The following is a 26,407-nucleotide window of genomic DNA, read 5'->3' on the forward strand; positions in this document are numbered from 1 at the left end:
GCAACAAGATTTCAAATGCAATAGGCCTACTTTATTATGGCGTCTAGTATCACCCCCGATATTTTGTCCTATTCTGAGCAAAAAGGGCATGATGAGCCCGCTGAAGAATCAGGAGAGAGTAGCCAAGGCAGTGAACATCGTGTTAAAGGAGAGCCCATAAGGCCAATACCACGAAGAGCCTCGGCATGGCGTGCTATGAATGCCGAGGATCTGGGAATTTTCTGGTGTAGAGAAATGTATGGATACGATGAAATATTCGAAAAAGCCCGTGTTCAGCATGTTGATGATGGATGTGGCATTGCCGGTTGGGAAAACCTGGACAAGTTGGTCTCCCTCTACTCAAAATACATGGATAACGTTTTTCGTTGCTCGCCAGCTGAAATTAAGGAAGTAAACTTGATTATGACACGTTCTGAATGCGCGAAAGAAGCTGATCTGATGCTGGTTCGTGATGTTTGTGATAAACTGAAAGAAAATATCAGCCGGCTTACTCTTCCTGAAACTTCGAGGATATGTGCAACACAGATGATGATGGCTCAACCATCGCCTTCGACAGATTTCAATGCCTGTAAACTCTTCGTAAACACTCGTTTGTAAGTTTTTCCACAGGCCAAGGGGGTCATCCTAAAATGCGTCCACCAGCGTCCACCAGGTTTAAAATCAAGTTTAGAGTTATCAAAATAAAATCTAATGGCAATAAATGAAATGAGCAGGACATTTTTCGTGTTTCAAGGAGATTTCGTGACATTTGTGTGTAAAATGAGCAAGTTATTGCCTAAAATGTACCAGCGTCCACCACCCTGTCGGCGGCCATCTTGGATTCAACTTGGAGGCAATGACAGGGCTTCATAACACTAAAGGAGGCTTGTGATTTTAGATAGTAACTCCTTATCTTACACCCCAATGTCATGAAGTTTTCAAGAAATACGATTTATGGTGTATTTATTTCGTTTATGATTACTAAATTTAATTTTGATGACTTTATATCTGACTTTAAACCTGGTGGACGCAGGTGGACGCTGGTGGACGCAGTTTAGGATGACCGGGCCAAGGCAAGGCCAGCAGAATGAAATTCATACCGCCTAGTGTCCGAATGGTATCTGGTCGTTTCGCTCCATAACTTTTTCGCCCCCAGTCATTTCGCCCCAAATAGCATGCAGTAGGTTTGCCTCTGGTTGGGTAATTTCGCCTCCTGGGACGTGGTTTTGCGTCAGGAAAAAAAAACAATCACGGGCCAAGAGGTGAATTTATGATGTACATGTAATATTATCGTACATGTAATATCATTTTTGAAACTTCTGAACGCCCTCTGAAGTGCATCTTCATGAATCATGTTCTTTGAACTCAAGAAATGCAAATTGCTATCCCAGGCGCAGCATCAGAACGACACGACGACTGGGGGCGAAAAAGTCATCGAGCGAAATGAAAAATCATTAGGAATTTCATTATTAGGGGCAACGAGGTCTTATGATTTATAAAGGAGACACATCAGGTGGTACTTCAAACATGTCAAAGGTACCGTCTAAATCACCGCGACCCGCTGTCGCCAGCTTTAATCCCTTGATTTTGGCTTGAACAATACCACGTCATGGGTGCCGTTTCATTGGTGATTGGCTTGCCGTCACGTTTTGAGCCTTCCGGAACTTCCTGAAGGCTCCGGCAGTCTGAAGCTCTAAAAATTAGCATACGTAGTTCAGGAAATAGCTTAGCAACCAACAAAAATTATATGCCGCACACAGACATGACAGAATTTTATGAATTTCAAACCAAAAGTGCATCATTGCTCATGCATGCGATCTAGTACATTCTGAGTACATGTAGCACGCACTGTCGCAGTCCACTGTCGACATTGAGATATCAAACTTTGAATTTGACTAACTTGGTATTTTAAAAACGGAGTTTGAAAAAAAGAGATAAATGTCAGCAGGGTTACATGTAGGTTCATGTCCATCATGTCCATTCCATGCATGCCATGGTACACGTGTATCTTACAAATCTTATATGTACTTCATTACATTGCAATTGCATGCATTGTGGGGACCGGTATTAAAAACAAAAGAACATCTTTCCGATGTTGCCATTTTGATGTCAGCTATATTCAGGAATACCCATTCCAGTCCAGTGCATTGTGGTGTATCGTTCTGTACTGTCGCTGTTGTTTGTACAGTAATTCCTGTTTTAGACTGTCAGTGGCAAATCTCTATGGCCTCAGGACTTTTTTTCCAATCCTTGTTGACCGTTTCATTAAAAATATTGTGGATGGTGAAACACTGAAAGGTGATAAAAATCCTTCTTTTTTTCAGAAATCCAGGTACACTTATATTTTTGCAACGATTTGAATCCATGCTGCTGCGCTTCCTCAAGGGCAAGAAACCATCGGAAATAAATTACCAAACACTATTTGCAGAATTTGCTAGTATCTTTATCATAACCTTCTGGTAAGTTACTTGTTTTGGCCTTCCGGCCCTTTTTTCGGATTGTAACCAAATTTAATGTGAATATCTCCATCTCCATTACTAACACCCTTAATTTACCGATCGTTTTGGGGGTTAAAAAATAAAGTGTTCCTAAATTATTTCCAATTTGGAACAATCTACAAAAATATTTTTTAAAATAAGTCTGAGTGACATTGTGTGTCACTCACAGGCTCCACAGCCTGCCAATTGCCAGAAAAGAATTCAGTCACTGATGAAAGTTGTTACATACGGGTATGTTCTAAACGATAATCTTACGCTACCACTGAGCATACATGTACATAGTAATAATGATGCGCACAGTTAGCTCATCTTCACTGACTTCAGGTTATCATCGGGCCTGCCCTTTTCTAACCTTCACACAACCAGCAAGTATGACACGTTCTACTGGTCGTGTGCCAAATGTATCATTCTTACCGGGAGTTAATTGAACAACCAATTAAATCAGATTGGAGTAATCCGCTTGGAGCAAAAAGCGTCTCGCTAGTCTTGCATCACATGCTTCTGGTGCCGCGTGACCCGAGTTCGGCTAATCAGATTACAAATAAATGGCACGTTTCTATTTGTAACCATTTGTAACCGACTTTCAAAACTAAGTTTCTGATTGGACGCTACGATTTTGCCTCAACCCTTGGACAGCTAAATCCATTGGTTGTTGCAGAGCGTGGGGAGGATATAGCATACGACGCACGTGAGGCATTATGGAGAATGAGTGAGCTTGATTTTACCTTTTTAACGGAAGATGTCAACGTTCATCATTGTCTGTATTTGTATCATATGAAGTTCTGGCTGTTGTTTTTAAAAAGTAATTCTATTTGAATTCTTTGTAGTCCTGGAGATATGCAGCAAATGGATATATTTGGGAAAAAAGTGACCTCGACACCAGATCTTCGCTATGTTAAATGCAAGGATCAAGATGTTTTAGTGGCGACAATAGCTGAGGTACTAGTAATTCTCAATTTCAACTTCTTTCCTGTCATGCCTGTTACCTCTTGATCACCGCCAACGCCAATAGCCCATTTAAATATCTTCGATGTGCTCAGCTCCGACTCCGCCATACATCGAGCGCATGTGTGAGCTCCAAATAGTGTGGGAATACACGCACCACGCATTTTTAATGCTTACTGCTATTGGAAAACACCTTCGGTATCTAAAATAGTTTTACGTCACAACCCTAGCTGACCAATCAGGTCATTCTTTGGCAGCCAATCAGTTTCGCTTTGAGCGTCGCATTTGCTAGTGACGAATCCATTGATCTAAACCCGCAGCTGCAGTAGTCAGTAGCTGTTCTACTTTGGCTACTCTATTCAGCTAGCCATTTCTGTCTGCAGTAGGTTTGTACTACAGGGTGTATAAAAAAAACCCAGAACAATTGCCATTTTTTCCCAATATCAACGAATTCTAAGACAAAGGACATGACACATAATATAAATAATTTTTTCAGTCTATGATGTGTTGCCATCTGGGCAAGACTTACTACCTCCTCTTAATTGAGGGCATTTTTAGTTTACCATGGTGTCGACTTCCCAGTCACTATTCTAAATTCTACTGTGCACGTGATAGTTTCCACCAAGACATTGCCTGTAAAATGGGAAAATTTGTCTGTAAGATTTGATTGAATCATCATTCTTCTCCAAGGCCAGTCCAGACCAACTCAAAAATATGACATGGATGAGGTGTGCTGCAACCTCGTATCATCAAGGATTCTCATGCCCTGAAAAATGAGGTACCTGGTACTCAATTGTACATTTTATTTTTAACCTTGATTTTCTGAGGTTTCTATTGTTGGAACCTTGTTTTTGTGGGGTTGTGTGCCTAGTTGTACCTCAATAAATTGAGGTTTCTTTCAACCTTGAAAAAGTGAGGTTGTCAGTTTTGTGAACCTCAGCCTTCTTGAGGTACAGCCCAAAAAAATCATTTCTAAGGCATGCCGATTTGAAATGGCCCATTACTGCTAGTGCTACCCCAGCAAAGAATTCATCTTCTTTCAAAAAATCAGTTTATTTATCTGCGATTTTCGCAAAATCTTACCATGAAAAGGTGAGGTTTGTGATGAAAAACAACCTCAGATTCAGAAAAGTGAGGTTACATGTACTAGCAAACCTCACTTCTTTTAGTTGCTGGCTCAGACAGGACCGGAGTTTAGCCCTTCACGCTGCAACCATCTTCATGCGGAGCCTTGTCTGGAGCCATGTCGATGCATGATGAGGTCATCATGTATCAATCGATTTCCCCCTCTACTACAACCATTGTACACTTGGGAAATGACGTTGTGTCTTAATTGAGGGGTAACATAAACTTTTGAACTCGGGATGCACTGACAGTGCTTGAATGGGTTTTTGTGCCATGGCTTGCGCTTCCTATTTCTAAAAATATCGAAGAACACGTTTTTCTACAATCTAAAATTGGAAAAGCGTCTTACTTTTAGAAAAATATGTCACCAAAGAAATAAGCAGAGAACTTCATTGAGGGAATTCTTTTGTCACTCTTCCTCCTAGATATTTTTAGCTCAGCTGACTAAGTCAGCCGAGCTTGTCAAATAAGTTGTTCAGTGGCGTCCGTCTGTCCATCCATCCATCCATCCATCCGTCCATCCGTTAAACCCATGGTGCACATTTTGTAACCGTAAGACCTAGAGACTTCAATTTTGCATTTCTGGATACTTCTGGTCAAACTCTACTTTCAAAACAAAATTTGTCGCCATTCGACCTACTTCCTGCGAGCGAGAGTGCATGAAGGAAACTGGCCTATATCGGCCTAGGAGCAGCAGAATTAGTCGAAATATGATCTAATATTAAGATAAAATTCTTGAAAATCTATTTTATTGAGAAAAAGTTCAAAAATTTTAACAGGAGAGGGCGCTACCTGCCTTTTAATTATTTCTGCCGATTCAAATTCCCGCCCGATGACGTCAGCCATCAATGAAGTCTCCTATTTGCCAGTTCTCAAAACATGGCAGCTGCACAACAAAAGCAGTAGCTCCAGGAATAAATCACTGTTCACTTCAGCTTCGTAATCGATTGTACCCCCACTTTATTGTGTTTTGTGTGGTGTTCCTATTCAATCAACGATGTAAGGCCTTATTATGTTGGTTTTAATTGAGAAGGTGCATTATAAGCGGCCTACGAAATACCGAAGCGGAGACAAAATGGCGGCATGTTGTTTACGCTATGTGCTATAATCTTGGAGCTCAATGACACTCAAGTACCCAATTTTCTGCCTAAAAAGTAGTCTGGTAGGCGATATTATCACTAGTTCGTTTCAGTGGTAGTCATAAGGTCTTTAGGGACTACTTTCAGAAATTAGTTCTTGAAAATTTGGCCACATTTCTGTGAAAACGATATCGGAAAACTTGTGCATGCTCTGTTCGCGATGACATCGCCGATGTATTTTGAAGTGGAGAATTCCCACAGTATGTGCAGTGAATCGGCATGATTCTGTTCGCCTATTAAGTTTTAGTTCTACGATTCTTTCATGAGTAAAAAGTAGACATTCTAAGCAATACAATAATGTCACTCCCATAAAAATTGATTGGAAATTGAGGGAGCTACGGCATTCTGTTCGGCAACTGGCAGCGCTGAAAAAATACATTGCATACTGTATAATACCAAATGGCACATTTTAAAAAGCACTCATTGGACAACGTAGGGAATCACCAGAAATGACGTCATCGCTGGTCTAAATAGAAAACTACGGTGGCGCAGTAGAGCACAAGAAAAGGTTTAGCATTAACTTCGTCATGCAAGCTTCAGCAACAAAACGATTTCTCATGAATGATTTATTTGATCATCATCAGCTTGTTTCCCCTGATAGATAAAAAATGATTTACAATTTCAAAGTTTTCTATTTTGTGTATAGTCACATGTTATTTAACTGGCAAGGAGCCAAGCAGTTTTGAATATTCGCGGGAAAATACTTCGTACTTGTAAACGAGGCTATGACAATGAGTATCCTCATTCATGGCATAAACTTCATGTTTCGGTAAATATTTTCATACGATGATTTCACCCGAATTATGGTCAGGATTGAGGAATGAACAGTGGCATAATTATGTCAACCAAAAACATTGGTACCGCAGTGAACGCAGAAGGATATCAAATACCATGGAGCATGCCATTTTCATGCATAATGAACTGAACACCGGGAAGATGTTAATGATATTAACTCAGCTGAGCGCCAGGCCCTTGGGCCTCTTGTTCAAGGTCACATTAGGTCAAAATTCATTAAATCACGGTAAGGTGGCACATTTCTAAACTTGTGTGGACATGTATCTAGTGACCCTCTACTTTACCCCTAAAATTTGGCGTGCTCAAAATTGATTGATTGAATATGGCCGCCAGGTGGCCATATTGAAAATTGAACAAAGTCCTATGACTCGCAAAACGATGATTGGATTTAAACCCATGTGGTTATGTAAATGTGTCTATGTAATGTACATAATGTATGTACTCTTTACCTTAGCCCAAATTTTCAGTCTAATAAAGTTTTGTCCAATGACCAAGTTGTTAAGAAATCTTGAAAATCGCTCTGATTTCCAAGATATCTGAACAATTTGGACAAAACCTACCTCAAATGAATCCTCACAGAAAGTCCCAGCATGTTCTTCCATTCCAAAGTGTTTTTAATTGACCACAACCACTCTCAAATTTGGCAAAATGTTGCAGCATAGGAAATTTTTTGTACACAAAAAAAATGTACAGGCTTTGAGACCCAGGACCTAATCACGTTGTACACAGAGGGTCATATCATACATTGTTCATGACTCAAGACTGCTGGCAGTGCATTTCATTGCATTTAGCACAGGAAAATGTATGTTGGTGCAAAGTCAACATTTCTGGTGCAGATGAAGTCGGAGCAAAGTTTGGAATGGAAGAACATGCTGGGACTTTCTGGGAGAATTCATTTGAGATTGTTCAGATATCTTGGAAATCAGACTCAGAGCGATTTTCAAGATTTCTTAACAACTTGGACAAAACTATAATATAATATGGCTGCCAGGCGGCCATCTCTAAAATCAATCAAAATCCTAATTACATTGTACTTTGTAAGTGATAATTGGATTGCAACCAAATATCATTAAGTAATTACATATGTACTCTTTACATTATCCCAAACATTCAATGTAATCTATGACAAATATGGCAGCAAGGCCGCCATCTTGAAAATTCAACGAAACCCTGTTACTCCCTGGCTAAACTGTTGATCAGATGTCAATCCACATCCACTGCAAATGACATGCACTAACATTTTAGCTGAGGTGAGCACATGGTTCCTGGATCATTCATTCATCTCCCATTCCACAATGGTGGCACGTTTGCTCACCATTCACCATTGATGCTAGATACATGAAGTTGAAACTTGGTATGTGAATGTCTGAAATGACAACATGACGTGACATGAATGACTGACATACATTAATACAAAAACATCCCAATTCAATGCAAATTGAACTCGTACTTTCTGGGCTCAAGACAGTGACCTACATGTACCTTTTGAAGCCATATTCAAACTGGTCACAAGGCTCAAATTGCAATAATCTGTTCATTCTGCTATAAATTTCTGTTTTAAATCTAGTGAATTTTTAATTATTATTTGTCCAAGATCAATCTGGTGAGCACAATTCCCCTGGCTGCTTTTTATGGGCACTTTCACACAAAAGGTTGCCTTGAATGTTTCAAATGAGTGAAAAATAAAGTTGGATATGATGGAAAACTTTTTTTATTGCTTAACAGTAGAAATATAGGGGAAACTTAACTTACAAGGAGAAGGCTACAACCCCAACGATTACAAAAATATACTACTCCAAAGGAAAACAATGCTTTTTTTTAGGGGAATACTGACAAAAGTGACAGCAATGCAAAATTCAACCTGTATCATCTAGAATTTGCCCTATTTCAACTAGAAATGTTGTAACACTAGTAAATGAAACAAAAAATCCATCTTGAAAATTATATTTTTCACAAAAAATTGATTTTAGGGCTGAAAACGAACCACTTTCTCCCAATGACCGGCCTTCATCTTGAATAGAAAGTAAATTGTTGTACCTGGCATAGTGAAATTCATTGAGAATGTTGATTGGATAGAAAGAATGGTCTCCAGAAAATCTCAGGTTCATACTCCGGGCAGTTTTGGTTGTACAAAGGTTTAAAGTTGATATACAAATTCAAAACATATGTTCTGGAGATGACAAAATAGTTTAACATGAAATCAACCTTCAAATTATAACACTTCTGGTTTGTTATGAATGCTAATTTTTCTCTTACATTGTCATTTTTGTAGCATTGCTCCTCCTTTTACTACAAATCCCTAAATTCTGAGATTTAATATTGGCAAATGCTCGCCTTCAGCTATTTCACAAAATTCATGATAACAACAAGGATTATTTTAACAGGAAACCGTAACGAAAATAAATCACAAAATGGTCTTCCTGACCAAAAGCAAACATGGCAAGAGGGTCTAACATAGCATGAATTCAGTTATTTTAAATTGACAGCTGATTATGTAAGAAAATGAGTAATGTTCTGGAGAGGACACAACTTTTAACGCGAAGGTGGACTGAATAACAAGCGCAGTACAGGCTCATATCTAAGGCAGAACTGCTTCAAGTAATGGGAATAAACCATTGAAGAAGATGGACATCATCATAGATTGATTTTCTACACTTCAAGGTCATTCCAGCCTTCATATATTTTTATCATGGGCAATACTTATATGAGTAGCCCCGCACATGTCAACTTGTTAAGACACTGATATAGTGATTCACAGTAGCAGATGATACATTTTTGGTTAGAACACCTTTTGCCATTCAGTCAAGTCGAACAGAGATGAGAACAAATATATTTGATACAGCAAAGTAAGCCTCAGCCTTCTGTCCAGGAGAGGACATTTTCTTTAACAACAATATCAATGTGCACAGATCACCACAACTGTGAAATCATCCATGAGATGGTGACGCACGTTTCTCTAATTGAAGGTTCCTGACAAATGATCATGCCATTCATGGTTTCTGACTTTCCTGAGGATTATCCAGCGATTGGTTTCCCCTAAAAAAGGGTCTAGATTTCAGTTGAGTGGCACCCACTTGGCACCGTGGTGATTTACAGTTATTTGACCTTTTTTAGTGACTGAGGTGGAGCGAATTGCACTTTTCTGCATGATGTTGTACCAGTATCTCATATTGGATCTAATATGAATGTCAGTAGCAGCATTTTATTGTCAGTCATCATCATGTTAAATAGATGTTCTGGAGAGGACATTTTGTTAAATAACATTTTATCCCATTGTCATTCACAGTCAAAGCAGGTTGAAATGTTTTCTGTTTTTAGCTCAGCTGACTAAGTCAGCCGAGCTTGTCAAATAAGTTGTTCAGTGGCGTCCGTCTGTCCATCCATCCATCCATCCATCCATCCGTCCGTTAAACCCATGGTGCACATTTTGTAACCGTAAGACCTAGATACTTCAATTTTGCATTTCTGGATACTTCTGGTCAAACTCTACTTTCAAAACAAAATTTGTCGCCATTCGACCTACTTCCTGCGAGCGAGAGTGCATGAAGGAAACTGGCCTATATCGGCCTAGGAGCAGCAGAATTAGTCGAAATATGCTCTAATATTAAGATAAAATTCTTGAAAATCTATTTTATTGAGAAAAAGTTCAAAATTTTAGCAGGAGAGGGCGCTACCTGCCTTTTAATTATTTCTGCCGATTCAAATTCCCGCCCGATGACGTCAGCCATCAATGAAGTCTCCTATTTGCCAGTTCTCAAAACATGGCAGCTACACAACAAAAGCAGTAGCTCCAGGAATAAATCACTGTTCACTTCAGCTTCGTAATCGATTGTACCCCCACTTTATTGTGTTTTGTGTGGTGTTCCTATTCAATCAACGATGTAAGGCCTTATTATGTTGGTTTTAATTGAGAAGGTGCATTATAAGCGGCGTACGAAATACCGAAGCGGAGACAAAATGGCGGCATGTTGTTTACGCCATGTGCAATAATCTTGGAGCTCAATGACACTCAAGTACCCAATTTTCTGCTTAAAAAGTAGTCTAGTGGGCGATATTATCACTAGATCGTTTCAGTGGTAGTCATAAGGTCTTTAGGGACTAAATTCAGAAATTAGTTCTTGAAAATTTGGCCACATTTCTGTGAAAACGATATCGGAAGTGCATGCTCTGTTCGCGATGACATCGCCGATGTATTTTGAAGTGGAGAATTCCCACAGTATGTGCAGTGAATCGGCATGATTCTGTTCGCCTATTATGTTTTAGTTCTACGATTCTTTCATGAGTAAAAAGTAGACATTCTAAGCAATACAATAATGTCACTCCCATAAAAATTGATTGGAAATTGAGGGAGCTACGGCATTCTGTTCGGCAACTGGCAGCGCTGAAAAAATACATTGCATACTGTACAATACCAAATGGCACATTTTAAAAAGCGCTCATTGGACAACGTAGGGAATCACCAGAAATGACGTCATCGCTAGTCTAAATAGAAAACTACGGTGGCGCAGTAGAGCACAAGAAAAGGTTTAGCATTAACTTCGTCATGCAAGCTTCAGCAACAAAACGATTTCTCATGAATGATTTATTTGATCATCATCAGCTTGTTTCCCCTGATAGATAAAAAATGATTTACAATTTCCATCAAAGTTTTCTATTTTGTGTATAGTCACATGTTATTTAACTGGCAAGGAGCCAAGCAGTTTTGAATATTCGCGGGAAAATACTTCGTACTTGTAAACGAGGCTATGACAATGAGTATCCTCATTCATGGCATAAACTTCATGTTTCGGTAAATATTTTCATACGATGATTTCACCCGAATTATGGTCAGGATTGAGGAATGAACAGTGGCATAATTATGTCAACCAAAAACATTGGTACCGTAGTGAACGCAAAAGGATATCAAATACCATGGAGCATGCCATTTTCATGCATAATGAACTAAACACCGGGAAGATATTAATGATATTAACTCAGCTGAGCGCCAGGCCCTTGGGCCTCTTGTTGTTAGTTAGTTTGACCGAATACTTGAAGGGAAAATGCATGTCACTGCTGGCTTTCATGCACTGAATGAAATATTTCTTGTTCTGGAGAGGACAGTTTTTTAACAGAATTTGCGGGACCTCATTCCATGGGCCTCGCTTTCAGTCATCCAGCTAGAGAGGGAGGCATGACTAGTAGGTTACTGTGGACATTCCATTTCTGAAAGCAACTGAATGTAGCCTTTTCATTTTCTGTGATGTTCTGGAGAGGACATTGCTCAAAACGTTTTAACAGAAAGTGACATGGTTTGGTTTTGCCACCATAACTCCAGAACGAATGGACCGATTTTGACAACATTTGGACTGTACTAAGTTTACCTGTGTCCTTCTCCAGAATTGTCAAATGAAATGTATAATTTGAAAGTCTTCATTCAAAAACATCATGTTAAACAAGTAGAAAATAAGGATGAAACACTCAAATGTGGCCAAAAATGTGTTAAAAAGATGTCTAGCGTTGCAACCGACACTCCTATAATGTTCATATTTGGCTTGTAGACTCCCCCTACCATGGGTTACAACTTGAAACCATCAAAACTAATCTCACTGACACCTGTTTGCAAATATATCACATCGAACTTCAAATTTTTGAAGGCAACCTATTGTGTGAAAGTGCCCTTATATTGCCTCTTGCGCTAATATATCCAAAATTTCATTCCTGACTCTAAGCATTTTATTATCATTTTTTGATTAGGTTAAAAAAATGCCAAAAATAGCAGGTGGCCCTCCAGAGAAGCGTCGGCGCTTAATTGATGAGGACATCAGTGATGATAGTGATGATGATGATGAGGAGGAGGATTCTTTCTTGAGTGATAAACTGCGTGGGCAGCATGCAGCTGAGCTCCTACTTGAAGTATCGGAATCAATCCTCCCCATACATGAGAAAAAAAGGCATGTCCTGGGATTAACTATACAAGGAACAAATGTAAGTACAGAACAGAACTTTTCTGACTCAGCTTATTATTTCAAGATCAGTAACAGTTCTTATTAAACTGGCACTTCTGGACTGGATGTTATCCAGGCTGATTGATTTTCTTACATGTATGTGGCTCTGGAATTCACCACTATCTTTGGTCGAATACTCTATCTAAAGGCCCATCTCCATCAGAGCATTTTTCTCGTCGTTCGACGTTGCATTTTAAAAACGTTTTGACGCGGCACTCCCGGAAGCGACTTATAAAAACCGTGCTGTAACATAAATTGTCTGCACATTTCACTGACAACCTTATTGTCGGTGAAATGGTGCAGACAATATACGTCTTAAAAGACGCTGTCGCTGCCGCGTCTTAACTTTTAACGCAACGTCGAACGACGAGCAGAAACACTATGATGGAGACGGGCCTTAACTCACAAGAATTCACATCTTTGAACTGAAGGGTACGCTGTTCGTATTAAAATAGTGGATCAGGAAAATAGAAATGCAGTTACTGATTCAATGCTGTAGTGCTTATTATGCATGCACATTTGAAACTTGGTAGCTGTAGTATACAGTGGATCCGGGTTTTCGATTAGACCTACTTTTCAAGGTCAGTAACATTAACAAAGGTCAAAATTCATCAAGTCGCCAATAGCTGTGGCATGTTTTGTTTCAATTTGAGCTAGTAGAAGATGCGTGTAGCAACCCTCTATTCTACCCTAAAATTTGGCTTGTTCGTCCTATACTCTGAAACTGGTTATCGTATTGCATTTGCAACCAAAATTCATGTATCTCTTTATTTCTACATGGACGCATGTCATCGTCTCTGATTTTCATGCGATAACCAATACGGCTGCCAGGGGGCCATCTTGAAAGTTAAACCAAGTCTTACTAACTCTGATAAGTGAAACTATTGATGGAATTGCCTCTGTGATTATCCCAGATTTCAACGAATTTCCATGTGACATGTAAATTCAGGGCAAATGACATGCATTATCATCATTATCCGAGGTGAGCACATGGTCCTGGACCAAGTGTAAAATGTGAAACAGTGAGCAGTAAAATTATACTTTTGTGCTTCAGGTCTGTTTGACAGGTTTGGAAATAGATGAGGACCATTTCAAGCAACTGCAGGAGCCTGTTTACAAAGAGCTTAAAGATGAAAAGGCAATGATATACCACACACGATCCTATGACATGTTCATCAAGGAAGATCGTCATCACCTTATCAAAATCTTGTTAACTTTGGTCAAATTAGCCGACAATAGGTATTTGATGCATCTCCTTTACCCACAGGATAAGCTATGAATAAAAATTTCGATGCTTGTTTTAGTTTTCTCTATAAAGTGCAAAGGTGGGAACAGTGCTGTATCGATTTTGAGTCTGATCCAGAACCCAATACGGCTGCCAGATGGCAATCTCGCTTTTAAATTTTTCTTTACTTACTATGAACATGTTAGTCTTGTTATGATCTAAACCTCTTCTTATAATGAACTGAAAATTTACTCTGTTATAAATTTGTCTCTGAATTTGGTATTTTTACTAATCAATTATGTTTGATGTAATGAATGAGTCTGAATGAACTAACATAGTGGAAGGTGTATTTCAAGCCACACTTACTCTACATGTATTTCTTGGAGAACCAGCATTACAGTCTTTGTTGCAATCAATAATCATGTGGGAGAGGAGCAATTAGGATACCAAAACCTATTTCAGAAGGGGGGTCTTTGAGCCAAATTATTGGGACATGAATTTGTACAAACACAAACTATAAGGAAAACGTTTTGGTGAAAACGTGGCACAACAGTACAAAATCTTTTCGATTTTTTTCGATGGGAGTCTGACGAAAAGTTCGCTACTCTGAAATTAATGATGGCATTGCAACCAAATTTAATGTATCTATGTACTCGTAACAGTATCCCCAGTTTTCAATGTAATCCGGTGACAAATATGGCCACTGCCATCTTGAATATTATACTCCCTAGACTGTTGAACATACTGCATTGACATTTATTACGCGAGGTGAGCACAAGGTCCCTGGACCATTCATTTTTCCAGAACAGGTCACATTTTCTGGTGTGGTTTTTTTTGTTAATACAGAATGACACAAAATAATTACAATCAAGGATGCCTATAATTGCATCAATACTTATAGAGGAAACTATTTTTCTCTTTTAACGTTTAACTTGCATTGTAGTATCGCTTTTTTGGTGACAGGGTATATCTACTGCATATGTATGTATATTGCCATGCCTTTTTGCTTCATTCCTATGATCATTTTATCTTTCACTCACTCCCTGGTGTCTGTGTTAACTGTATGTAATGTCTCTTTCAAGTTTAGTCTGTATTTCATTATGTGCTTGGTACACCTTTTTGGACGCTGACGATGAGCTAGTTGTCATTTCTAGAACATGGTACTGGGTATTAAAAATATGGCCACTTTTTTGTTTCTGTTTGAAAATGGTTTAAAAAGAGACCCAACATTTTTCCCATACAATACATGTATCTTCCCTTTTTAATGAAAATGCCTTAAGATTATTTTAGCATTTGTTTTCTCAGTTTTGATACTTTTTGTTCACAAATTAGCATAAAGATTGTGTCTATCTAATGGCAGATTTTTTTGGGTTTTGAACCAGAATGATGCTAACATCAAAAGCTTCAGAAAGTGGCCAGAGAAAAGAGGATACAGTTAAGTTGATGAGCTGCCTAAGTTTACTTTGACAAAAAATGTTTGTAGAATTCAGAAGATGATTCAAGAAACCATGTCTAAATGTGCAACTGTTGTTACAAAGACATTCACTGATCACTTTCTATCATAACTTGACTTGAAATAAACCCATGACTCTAGCAAAGGTACACAAGTCTTTTTAACCAAAGATGGATGATCATGTTAAAGGAGTTTGCCCGGCTTTATGGCCCTGTTCAGTATGTCTCACTGATAGTGGCACTGAGATGGAGAATGATTATGGATTTTTAGATTCGTTCAATTTAAAGCCAGTCCCCAGAATGCAGTATGGTATGAGAATGTGCAAACTCCAGCTTTTTTGTATGACCAGCTCATGATACAAGTCAGACCTTATCTACTTTATCTACATGTATGTATAGAAATTTTAAAAAGAAACTGAAAAAAGTACCAAACAAATTACAGTGAGTGCTCTGGGTAGCCAAAGTGTAACTGATATCCAAAGTGACCCAGTTGCTGGCAGATTATAGCCTCGGTTTAGTATACCTGGTTAGCATAAACTTGGCTGCCCACTGACATAGATTCATGCATAATATGTCCTAGTTTACCTATATTAGGAATGTAAACAATAATAGTGCCATGCATGGAAAGTGGAGTTTGTCCATCTGAAATGTGCATTGAATTCACTATTGCAGTGCAATAAATAAAATCACCCTCTCAACATCCCTAATCCATTGAATCAAGAATATCCAAATATCCAAACAATTATTTCATTCCATATTCCTTTTTTGGTCGAAAAATATAAATCAAAGTAAGGGTCACTGAATGAATATAGGCCTACAAAGGTGAAACATTGATAATCCAAAAGAAGTAAGAATATAATCCACCAAAGGAACAACAAAATAAGTTTAACCTGTTCAGAAGAACTGGAACCAGGAAAGATGTAACAAAATTGACAAGGCAGGAAGCACTTGATCTTCACCACCACGTGTTTCATCATGGTTACTGTGGTCAATATGCTAATGAGCGGCTGATAATGAGCTGGACAAGCAACATCAAAAATGTGATAGCCACTTCGTTGATGACCAGAAAGGGTGTAAATTGTACTCATTCACTACAGTAAGACATGGTCAACACCATGGAATTGACCTTCTGTACTTGAAGTATCAGAAACAAAATCTATCCCTATTACAAGATCAAAGGAATATGCCGCCTTGCAAACAAGCAGCCTGCTGAGTTTGAGAGATTATAGCAGACAAGTGTATAAACAAATTAACCCAAATGTGTGTAATTAATCAAGCAGAAAGGTCCCTGTACCAGGCTGTATCATGATACCATACACAAGTTGACCACCAAGAATGTTATTGACAGTTTAGTTGAGGGGGAGGGTGTCGTGGTCACACGACATCTTCCGTCGACGCACTCAAGAAAGACAAAGACCGATTTGTACGCATCTCATGTTCTTTATACGATATCTCTGATGATGATGGTTAAACTGTAATGACAAATAAACAACCACGTTTCAACAATGGTTCAAGGACATACACAGAGAGTTGTACATTTTTTATAAAACTAAAGACAAAGACAAAGTCACAACCTTGAAGACAATCGCACCACACAGTGCTGCCACCTGCGAACATCAACCGTAACTAAATTATTGGTCTAAACCTTCATAAACAGCTCAATCGCCAGCACAGATCCTATCAAAGTATTTTACTTGTTACATATAACGCTTGTACCTCAAATGGGTTTGTTTAAAGATGTTATAGAGAGGAATAAACTCAATTTAAGCGATTCGGACAACCACGTGACCCACGTGGCGGGAAGAAAAGACAGTGGCCCATGCCGAGCTTACTAAAGACGCCTAATACAAGCAAACTATAGAAGTATTTAAGTTTAAAAGACATTCTCCAAATGCCTCAGACTTACATCTGTATCGAAGTCCCTACTGAGTAGACGGTACTTTACAGTAGCATTTTATATGAACATTATAAAGATTAGGGGACAAATAAGTTATGTTTTACACGAAAGAAAATGGCGTAAGCGTTTTTACATAAATGTACCAATTCCGACTCTGCCGGAGCTACACAATAAACTGTCTTCGGCCTATATGCAAACAGGACACGACATAGCGGCCCCAACAAGCGACTCACCATTAAGACGCTTGTTACATAACACGGAGTGTCCTTGATAACTCCAAAATTGGTTGAAATCATTCAACTATAGACCAAGAAATGTCTGGCGAATATAACTATAGATCCTTTAAATTTCCGTACACTGTTCACAGTAATACCGGTAATAAAGTCCTGACTTCTCATCAACTGAGAACACTAGTCCTTAAGCTGCAGGGATAAACCCTATCCAGTCTAGAACCACATAGAAACAGTGTCATCCAAGGAAAGCGACATAATGGATTTCAAATCCACTCCAATGAACATAGAAACACAAACATAACTTGCACAATAATTGCCATGTATCAGCTGTCTGGCTCCCCAACGCCCACTGCATTAAATAACAGTGAAAAAGGCTAAAAAACTGTTCTGAATGAGAACCTGGTTCAAAAACAGAGCAGAACCATTGTAAGATCCGGCCGAAATCTTACAACAGCATGAAACTATAGAAAGGAGCGAGCCTGACAACTAATACTGCAATAACACATGGTGAACACATCCGAATTTGAATCCACTTGATCCATAGAACTTATCATCCTTGAATCCAAGAATTCCACTCAAAAATAGTACTTGCTCAGAAAACTTTCACAAATTACACAGCTAGCCCTTTCATAACAATTAAGCCAATATTAATCTCTGATACAACCCACAAAGTATGTTCCCAGGAGACATTATTTCCCAAGGTAAACATCCAAATCAAATTCAAATAACACTCAGAGATAAAGCAAGGCTAATTGACACAAGAGCGCTACTTGTGGTCAACATGGTCACTATTTCACTTGGTCTCAATATTTCACTTAAGAAGCTTTTTCCCAAGATAAAGAACAGTGCTCCAATATACTAGTATGAATTCTGATAGTCTAACGGACACAAACGTCTGGTTTGTCTTCGACGGCTTCAAGCAAGCAGAGCTTGGCAATGGGGCGATGATACTCTGCTGATGCAGTTTTCACTGTCGCTGATCTTACAACATCATCCGTTCCTGGGTATACTTCGGTAATACGACCCAGGGTCCACTGGCTTCGTCTGATATTGTCCTCTGCCAACATGACTAGATCCCCAACTCGTACATTTCGCTTTTCTGTCTGCCACTTCTCTCTGCGCTGCAAACCTGGCAGGTACTCCTTAAGCCATCTTTTCCAAAAAAGATCAAGAAGATATTGCACCTTCCTCCATTCCCGTCGGAGGAGATGATCCTCTTTTACAAATATGCCAGGCGGTAGTCCTGACACTTTTCTATGCAGAAGGAAGTGGTTTGGCGTCAGTACTTCGAGGTCCTTGGGTTCGTCCGACACAGAGCAAAGAGGACGGCCATTCATAATGGCTTCGGCTTCAGCCAACAATGTACGTAAACCGTTTTCCGTGAGCAGGCGATCACCCGACAGTGCTTTCAAGTGATGTTTTGAAGTCTTCACCAAACGCTCCCAAACCCCAGACATGTGAGCGGCAGTTGGGGGTTGGAATATAAACTTGATTCCACGTTGCTGCATGTTATCAGTGATTGTCCTTTGATTCCAAGTCTCAATGGCCTCTCGCAACTCCCTTTCGGCTCCCGTGAAATTCGAACCGTTATCACACCTGATCACTTCTGGGGGTCCTCGTCTGCTTATGAACTGTCGAAGGGTGAGAATGAAATCATCTGTGCTGAGAGACTGCACCTTTTCGAGATAGACAGCACGGGTTGCAAGACAAGTAAACAAACAACCCCAGCGTTTAGCAGTCCCGCGGCCCCATTTCACCTCTAGGGGGCCAAACAGATCCACACCAGTGAAGCTGAAACTGGGCTTGTAGGGTGTAAGTCTGCATGCAGGTAAGGCAGCCATCACTTGTTCCATTGGCCTAGCATTTTGGCGACGACAATCGATGCATTCACGGACAATCTTCTTGGCCAGACGGCGGCCTCCTAAGACCCAAAACTTCTTCCGGGTTTCAGCTAGAGACTGTTCTCGGCCAGCGTGAGCCAAGTCGCCATGGGCCTGGCGCATGACTAACTTGCTGACATAGTGTTCTTTGGGCAGGATTATAGGGTGTTTTTCATCCTCAGACAACGTTGGCGCTTTCTCTAATCGCCCGCCGACTCTTAGAATGTTATCCACAAGTATGGGTTTCAAACCTTTCATAGTCTCTCCTTTCACTTCCTTACCATTTCTCAGCTGATGAATTTCTTGGGCAAAACTTTCAGCTTGGATTGTCTCGATTATCCACCTTGAGGCTTTCTCTTCCTCTTCAGCAGTCACAAATTCTGGAACAGGACCGGTTTTTCCCATGCTCATTACAAAAGCTGCCTTCGTTGTCAAACTTGACCATGACTTGGCCTCGAGTATTAGCTTGTGTAGACCACATTCCTTCACGTCCAGTTCGGTTGTGACCAACACAGTTTTCTCACGTTTCACTGCGACGTCCGTGTCTGGCAGGGGGCCAACATCACTTTCAGGCCAATATTCCTCTGACTTCAGGAGGAACTCTGGTCCTTGCCACCAACGCTTCAGATCTGCCATGGCACTTGGTTTCACTCCACGTGAAGCATCGTCTGCTGGATTTAAGCTGCCAGGACAGTGTCTCCATTGTCCTGGTGTTGTAACGTCTCTAATTTCCGCGACTCTGTTCGCCACATACACATGAAATCTCTTCGTTTCGTTTTGAATGTACTGCAGTACAGTCATTGAGTCAGTCCAAAACGTTACTCTGGCTATTTTCAATCTCAGCTCCTCCTGGATAGAACTAGAGATTCGCGTGGCTAACGTTGTGGCTTGTAATTCCAGTCTAGGGATGGACGTGGTTTTCACAGGTGCACATCTTGACCTACCAATGACGAGTGAACAACTGACATCCCCGTTGGGATATTCAAACCTAAGGTAAGCGCACATTCCATACCCTATGGAGGAGGCATCCGAAAAGTTGTGCAGTGAAATGTCCTTCACCTCCTGCTGACAAACCAAGTAACACCGTGGTATTTTCACGCCAGTCAATGAAGACAACTCATTTTTCCAGTCTTCCCAGTTTCTTAGCTCATCTGCTGGCAGTGGATCGTCCCAATCCTTCTGTATCTTCCACAAACGCTGCATGATATTCTTGGCCTCCAATATGACTGGGCATATGAGTCCAATTGGGTCAAAAGGCGAACTTAGCGCTGACAGGACGCCTCTCTTGGTGTCGGGTTGACTAGGCTTGACGACGCTAAATTTGAGGACATCCTCCTCAACATCCCACTCAACACCTAGGGCTCTTGAGACGGGTAACTTGTCTAAGTCTAGGTTTAGTAGGGACTTTGCTCGCTCACTCTCAGGAACAGTGTTCAAAACCTCTCGGTCATTGCTAATCCATCCGGTCACTCTGAACCCGCCATTGTCTCTCAATAGTTCTGTTACCTCCTGGATCTGACCAATGCCAGTTTCTGCAGTATCGACGCTGTCTACATGGTCGTCTACGTAAAAGGACCTCTTAATAGCATTTACTGCTTGTTCACTGAATCCTACACTCTTCTCCGCGGTTTGTTTAAGTGCGTAGTTGCAGCAGCATGGAGAATCCTTAGCGCCGAAAATGTGTCGTACCATTTTACACTCAACGACCGGGCCAGTCAGGTCTCCGTTTTCCCACCACAGGAATCGGAGCGCTTCGTTGTCATCATCTGGTACTCCAACTCTGAGGAAGAAACCTTCAATGTCTCCTACAATAGCGACTGGCTGTTCACGAAATCTCAAAAGTATACCGAGCAGGCTGTTAGTCAAATCAGGGCCATTTAGCAGCTGGTCATTTAGAGAAACACCCTTGAACTTTGCGGCTGCATCAAACACAACCCTTACCTTTTCAGGTTTGCGAGGATGTGTTACGGAGTGGTGCGGCAAATACCATGTTTTAGAATTACCCTTTAGTTTTTCTTCTTCGCTCAGTTGCACAGCATATCCCTGGCTAAACAGTTTCGTCATGAACGCAGTGTATTTTTCATGAAGCTCTGGGTTCTTAACTAACTTCCTTCTCAGCGACTCTAAACGAGATTCAGCCAATGCTCTGTTGTCTGGCAGCCATGTGTTCTCAGCTTTCCATAGCATGCCGACTTCATACCGGTTGTCCGTTTTTCTAGTTGTGTCCTCGAGTCTTTTCAAAGCACGGCGGTCTTCAGCAGACATCCCTTTCTTCTCCACGACACCTAAACTATCCAACTCCAAGAACTGATGTAGGTGCGACTCTGGCCGAGTTTCACCATACTTCATGAAGTGCGCATTTACCTTCTGTTTACTATCACTCCCGGCCGGACTGATTGGTCCAAATACAGACCAGCCAAGTAATGTTCGTACAGCGAAAGGTTCACCAGCTTTCCCCAGTCGACTTTCCAAGTGAACCTGAACCTCAGGGACGTTTGCACCTATGAGCATGGTAACGTCTTCAATGTCCACTTCTGGCATTTCAATGTCCTCCAAGTGAGGCCACTTACTCACGTTTGGGCGTGCAGTGTTTATATCCAGAGTGGGCACCACAACTCCTTGGATGCCAACTTTCTTCGATGGTGACCTTACAGCCTCCACCTCAAGGCTAACCCTATTCACAATGAGAGACGATTCACCCGCCATTGTTGATATGGCCATGGTCTCTTGACTACCAACTCGGAGCTTCAGCCTATCACTGAGTGACTTCCTGATGAAAGTTTCTTCACTCCCCGAGTCCAATAGAGCATAAGTTGTTACTGAAGCACCTGGACCCAAAACCCTTATTGGGACAACCTGTAGGGCTACCCTTGGTCTGGATGACCCTACCGCATACGAATTTGCGACATCTGGTTGGTTTGATGAGGCTGGCGCACCTGCTTGGTCACCATTGTATTTAAATTTATGTAACAGTGTGGAGTGTTTCCCAGGACAAATAGTACATTGTCGCTTTACTTGACAGTCCGCAAGATAATGTTTGGCAAGGCAATTAAAACATAGCCTGTTCGTTCGAACGAAACTATCCCTTTCCTTCAGCGTTTTTCTTTTAAACTGAGGACAATCAGCTATCTTGTGATTTTCACTGCAATCGTAGCACTTTGGTTTAGTCTTGGCGTTGTGCTTGTGGCTTGCATGGTCATCCTCCACTTGGGTGGTGAAGGTTGATGTCTTTCCGGGTTTGATGTTGTCACTGCCACGTTTACTGAAGACGACGTCAGTCTTGGCCTTGGTTTTATGCGAGTCTCCGATTTTTCCAAATATGGGGTCACTAGCCGCATCAGCTTCTTCTTCGATAAACATCACTAGTCTTTCAAGTGAAGGAGGGGAATTTCTTTTCCTCAACTGCTGGGCCTTGTTTCGCCATTTAACTTGGAGAGGGATCGGTAGCTTTCGAGCCATGATTGCCAGGTTGGCACTATTCATTTCGCCAGTGGCTTGCAAAGTTACTAGAGTTTCATAAACTGTCCTAGCCTTGTCAGCAAAATCACACAGGGCCTGCGTGTCATTGATTGAAATTGTAGGTGTGTGAATAAGGGAACTAATGCAAGCTTCTCTAACGGCGTGAGGCTGGCCAAAGCGCCGTTCTAGGACAGCTAGCGCCTTAACCAAGCCCCCCGTGACACCATCGAATCCAACTATGGCGCGTTTTGCTCGCCCCTCAACGAACTGCATGAGGTGAGCCATCTTGTGGGCCTCACTAAGGCTTTGCGACCCGATCATCTGGTCAAAACGCGTTTTAAATTTGTGGTACTGACTGGAATCACCATTGAATTTCACAATGTCTAGCGCAGGCAAAGTGGCCTTCAAGGCAAATTTGTCCATGGTACTGACGAACTGCTCCATGCTGGTATCTCCAGCATAGCCTGGCTTAGTCACCTCGACATTTGACCTATCTTTACTGGCAGTGTCACATTTTTTATTCAAGGCTTCCTGATCAGCCTTCAGTTCAGCAATGATTTGGTGAAAGGAGTCAACAAACTGATTAACTACTTCATGTACATTGTTATTGTTTTCTAACAACACCTTAGGAACGGTTTCTTGACGACCACTGTCATTGTTGACAGCAGGCACTATTCTTGAGGGCAATTCTCTCCCTTCAGTGTCACTGTCCGGGGCTCCTAACAAACTAATGTCACGTTCCAAACGAATTTTTCGTTCAATTGTCCTTATCTCGCGCCTCGTGCTTTCCAGTTCAGCTTCGACACGACGTTTCGTAGCAGCTTCAGCTAGCAAGTCTAGGTAGCTCCCATTGCCACCAGGCAGATCACCTCCCGTGGCCATGACGAATAAGATTTTAACTTATGTCGTGGTCACACGACATCTTCCGTCGACGCACTCAAGAAAGACAAAGACCGATTTGTACGCATCTCATGTTCTTTATACGATATCTCTGATGATGATGGTTAAACTGTAATGACAAATAAACAACCACGTTTCAACAATGGTTCAAGGACATACACAGAGAGTTGTACATTTTTTATAAAACTAAAGACAAAGACAAAGTCACAACCTTGAAGACAATCGCACCACACGGTGCTGCCACCTGCGAACATCAACCGTAACTAAATTATTGGTCTAAACCTTCATAAACAGCTCAATCGCCAGCACAGATCCTATCAAAGTATTTTACTTGTTACATATAACGCTTGTACCTCAAATGGGTTTGTTTAAAGATGTTATAGAGAGGAATAAACTCAATTTAAGCGATTCGGACAACCACGTGACCCACGTGGCGGGAAGAAAAGACAGCGGCCCATGCCGAGCTTACTAAAGACGCCTAATACAAGCAAACTATAGAAGTATTTAAGTTTAAAAGACATTCTCCAAATGCCTCAGACTTACATCTGTATCGAAGTCCCTACTGAGTAGACGGTACTTTACAGTAGCATTTTATATGAACATTATAAAGATTAGGGGACAAATAAGTTATGTTTTACACGAAAGAAAATGGCGTAAGCGTTTTTACATGAATGTACCAATTCCGACTCTGCCGGAGCTACACAATAAACTGTCTTCGGCCTATATGCAAACAGGACACGACAGAGGGGGCTGTGCTGGGTGGACTCCAGCCATTCATAAGCCACATACATCAAGGGGTGTGCATATTCATTGAGAAAAGTGGTTGAATTCCACAGCCAAGATGTCAATCAAAGGTCTCCCATCAATGGTCTCTTGTTTTAGACATAGAAACTTTTTCTATCCCAATTAGAAGTTGGGGGTGGGGTGTGTGTTGGACAGTACTCACAATGAAATGCATTTTATGCTCTCAAAAGTGCTTAAATGGAATACATGTTGCATTAGGATTGTAGTGTGGTATGTATCTAACAATATTAAGCATGTTTTTTGAGGTAAAAAAAGATTTGGGCTGTGTCAGAGTCATTTCAAATAATGACCCCAGCTATCAAAGCACTATCTGAGATCATAGTGCATTGAAACTGGAATGCACTAGATAGTACACAAACTAGGTCAATCCAGAACGAGGCTGACTTTGGCCTATTTTGTATAAGTTTTGACCCACGTTGTACACTGTTAAGTGATTTGCGAATGAAATATTCACATTATGCTGACAACTGCATTGAATTTGGTGTATTAGCTTGTGAGTGATCATACATGTTTGAATAGGTGTTGATAATTCACACAAGCTGGTACATTTTAATTTTTTTAGACATTGATATTACTAAAATGCACATCAAACATAAGATTTTATTGTCTTATGCTACCAGGTGATTTGACGTTGTTGTTGTTGAAAACATTTTGTGTATCGATCTCGTACTTTTTCACAGTTTAGGACATCATTAATATGTTTTGTGTATTTTGTTTATTTTTACTTGCATGCATAAAAGTTACATTCACAAAATCAAAAAGTAAGTGGCAGCAAAAAAGGAAATGATTGAAATTAGGCCTATTGGTACAGGATTGTCGAAGTGCTAATGCAATTTCTTGAACTAAAATGACTGCAAATATTTATGGGTTTATAGCACAATGTTAACACGAAGTTGTTTAGGCGAAAGGACTGTGCCATTTCGCAATGGAATCATGGGATTGCCCTCTCCCAATACCATGGCTGGTCGATCAAGTTAATTTTCAGTTCGCAATCCCTTGATTCAAATCATCATATAACACACTACAGTTCATTTTAAGAACACTGACGTTCATATTTTGAATACAATGCAACTGAATTGCGTTCTACATGTAGGTCACTTTTAGTTTTTGATTGCATTATTAAGTATGTATGTACATTTTATGTGCTTTTTTACAAGGAAACTGAATTATATGCCAAAATGTTTAGCTGCCTGGTACGCAATGGGCCATCTACCGATAATGCTAATTGCTGAATGGACTTGAGTATATTAAAGTATACCCGTGTTAATTCTTGAGGAGAGACCAAGCTAATATTCTGTTGTGTTCAGAAAGTGTCATTTGGCTGTTAAATACTAGTATTCAACTGTAAGAAATAAATTATGGTACTGATTCAAATATTTGTTTTCGTAATTAATTTGTTTTTGCTCCGGAGCAGTGATCTCTTAAGCTAAGGTTAATTGACTGTTAACTTGTAGACTATTTTGGGATGTGACCTAGCAAAAGCATTCCTTTTATTCCAAGTCAAAAGGGTCCATGTCCATGATCTGTGGTGCACAAGAGGAAAAGTCTGCACAGTATAGCCTGAGGAAATGCCCACTTAGCCAAACAAAGGGTTGTTTAACAACCTAGTCCTCGGGCCCTTAACACAGGAGTCAAGCATCTTAATCGATTTAGAATGGTCTGCCATGTAAACAGGCATGATGACTCTGGTTTGGTTCGATGTGGCCTGAGTGAAAAGTGCGTGGACCCTTTCTGCTTTGGTTTTCCTTCTCCATATATCACAGTTTCATATCCTGGTGACTCTGTCCTCAAAATACCAATTTAGGATGATAGAACAGTACGGAATCATAATTCGGTTGTCTACATAACTCGTTAGTGAGTGTAATGACGTATAATAGATCGAGCCCAAATAATGATGAAGAATCAGATGATTGGTGACTGTCAGATGATTAATCATTGCAGCCTAAGGAAGTTACATATACAGAGCACAACCAGAGTCTCTGGTCTTTGGCACAACCAAATGTAAGGTTAATTTTCAATATGCGTATATAGAACCAGAGTCTTTCTACACAAAGGCTCTGATAGAACCTTGGCGGTAATAATACTCAGTACT

At 40.5% G+C, this 26,407-nt stretch overlaps 2 protein-coding genes across 2 annotated transcripts; one reads left to right on the forward strand and one right to left on the reverse strand.

The window, feature by feature from the left end:
* LOC135495164 (uncharacterized) lies at positions 1 to 25,689 on the forward strand. Its single transcript, XM_064783621.1, has 5 exons — positions 1 to 593; positions 2,304 to 2,438; positions 3,305 to 3,416; positions 12,215 to 12,445; positions 13,520 to 25,689. The coding sequence occupies exons 1-5, from the start codon at positions 37 to 39 to the stop codon at positions 13,742 to 13,744; spliced, it is 1,260 nt and encodes a 419-aa protein (XP_064639691.1). The 5' UTR covers positions 1 to 36; the 3' UTR covers positions 13,745 to 25,689.
* LOC135494303 (uncharacterized) lies at positions 18,151 to 23,493 on the reverse strand. The gene has a single exon (XM_064782216.1). It carries the CDS (start codon positions 23,491 to 23,493, stop codon positions 18,151 to 18,153), a length of 5,343 nt encoding a protein of 1,780 aa, XP_064638286.1.
* Positions 25,690 to 26,407: the final 718 nt, after the last annotated feature.

The sequence above is a fragment of the Lineus longissimus genome, chromosome 10 (genome assembly GCF_910592395.1).
Source record: "Lineus longissimus chromosome 10, tnLinLong1.2, whole genome shotgun sequence".
Lineage (NCBI taxonomy): Eukaryota > Metazoa > Nemertea > Pilidiophora > Heteronemertea > Lineidae > Lineus > Lineus longissimus.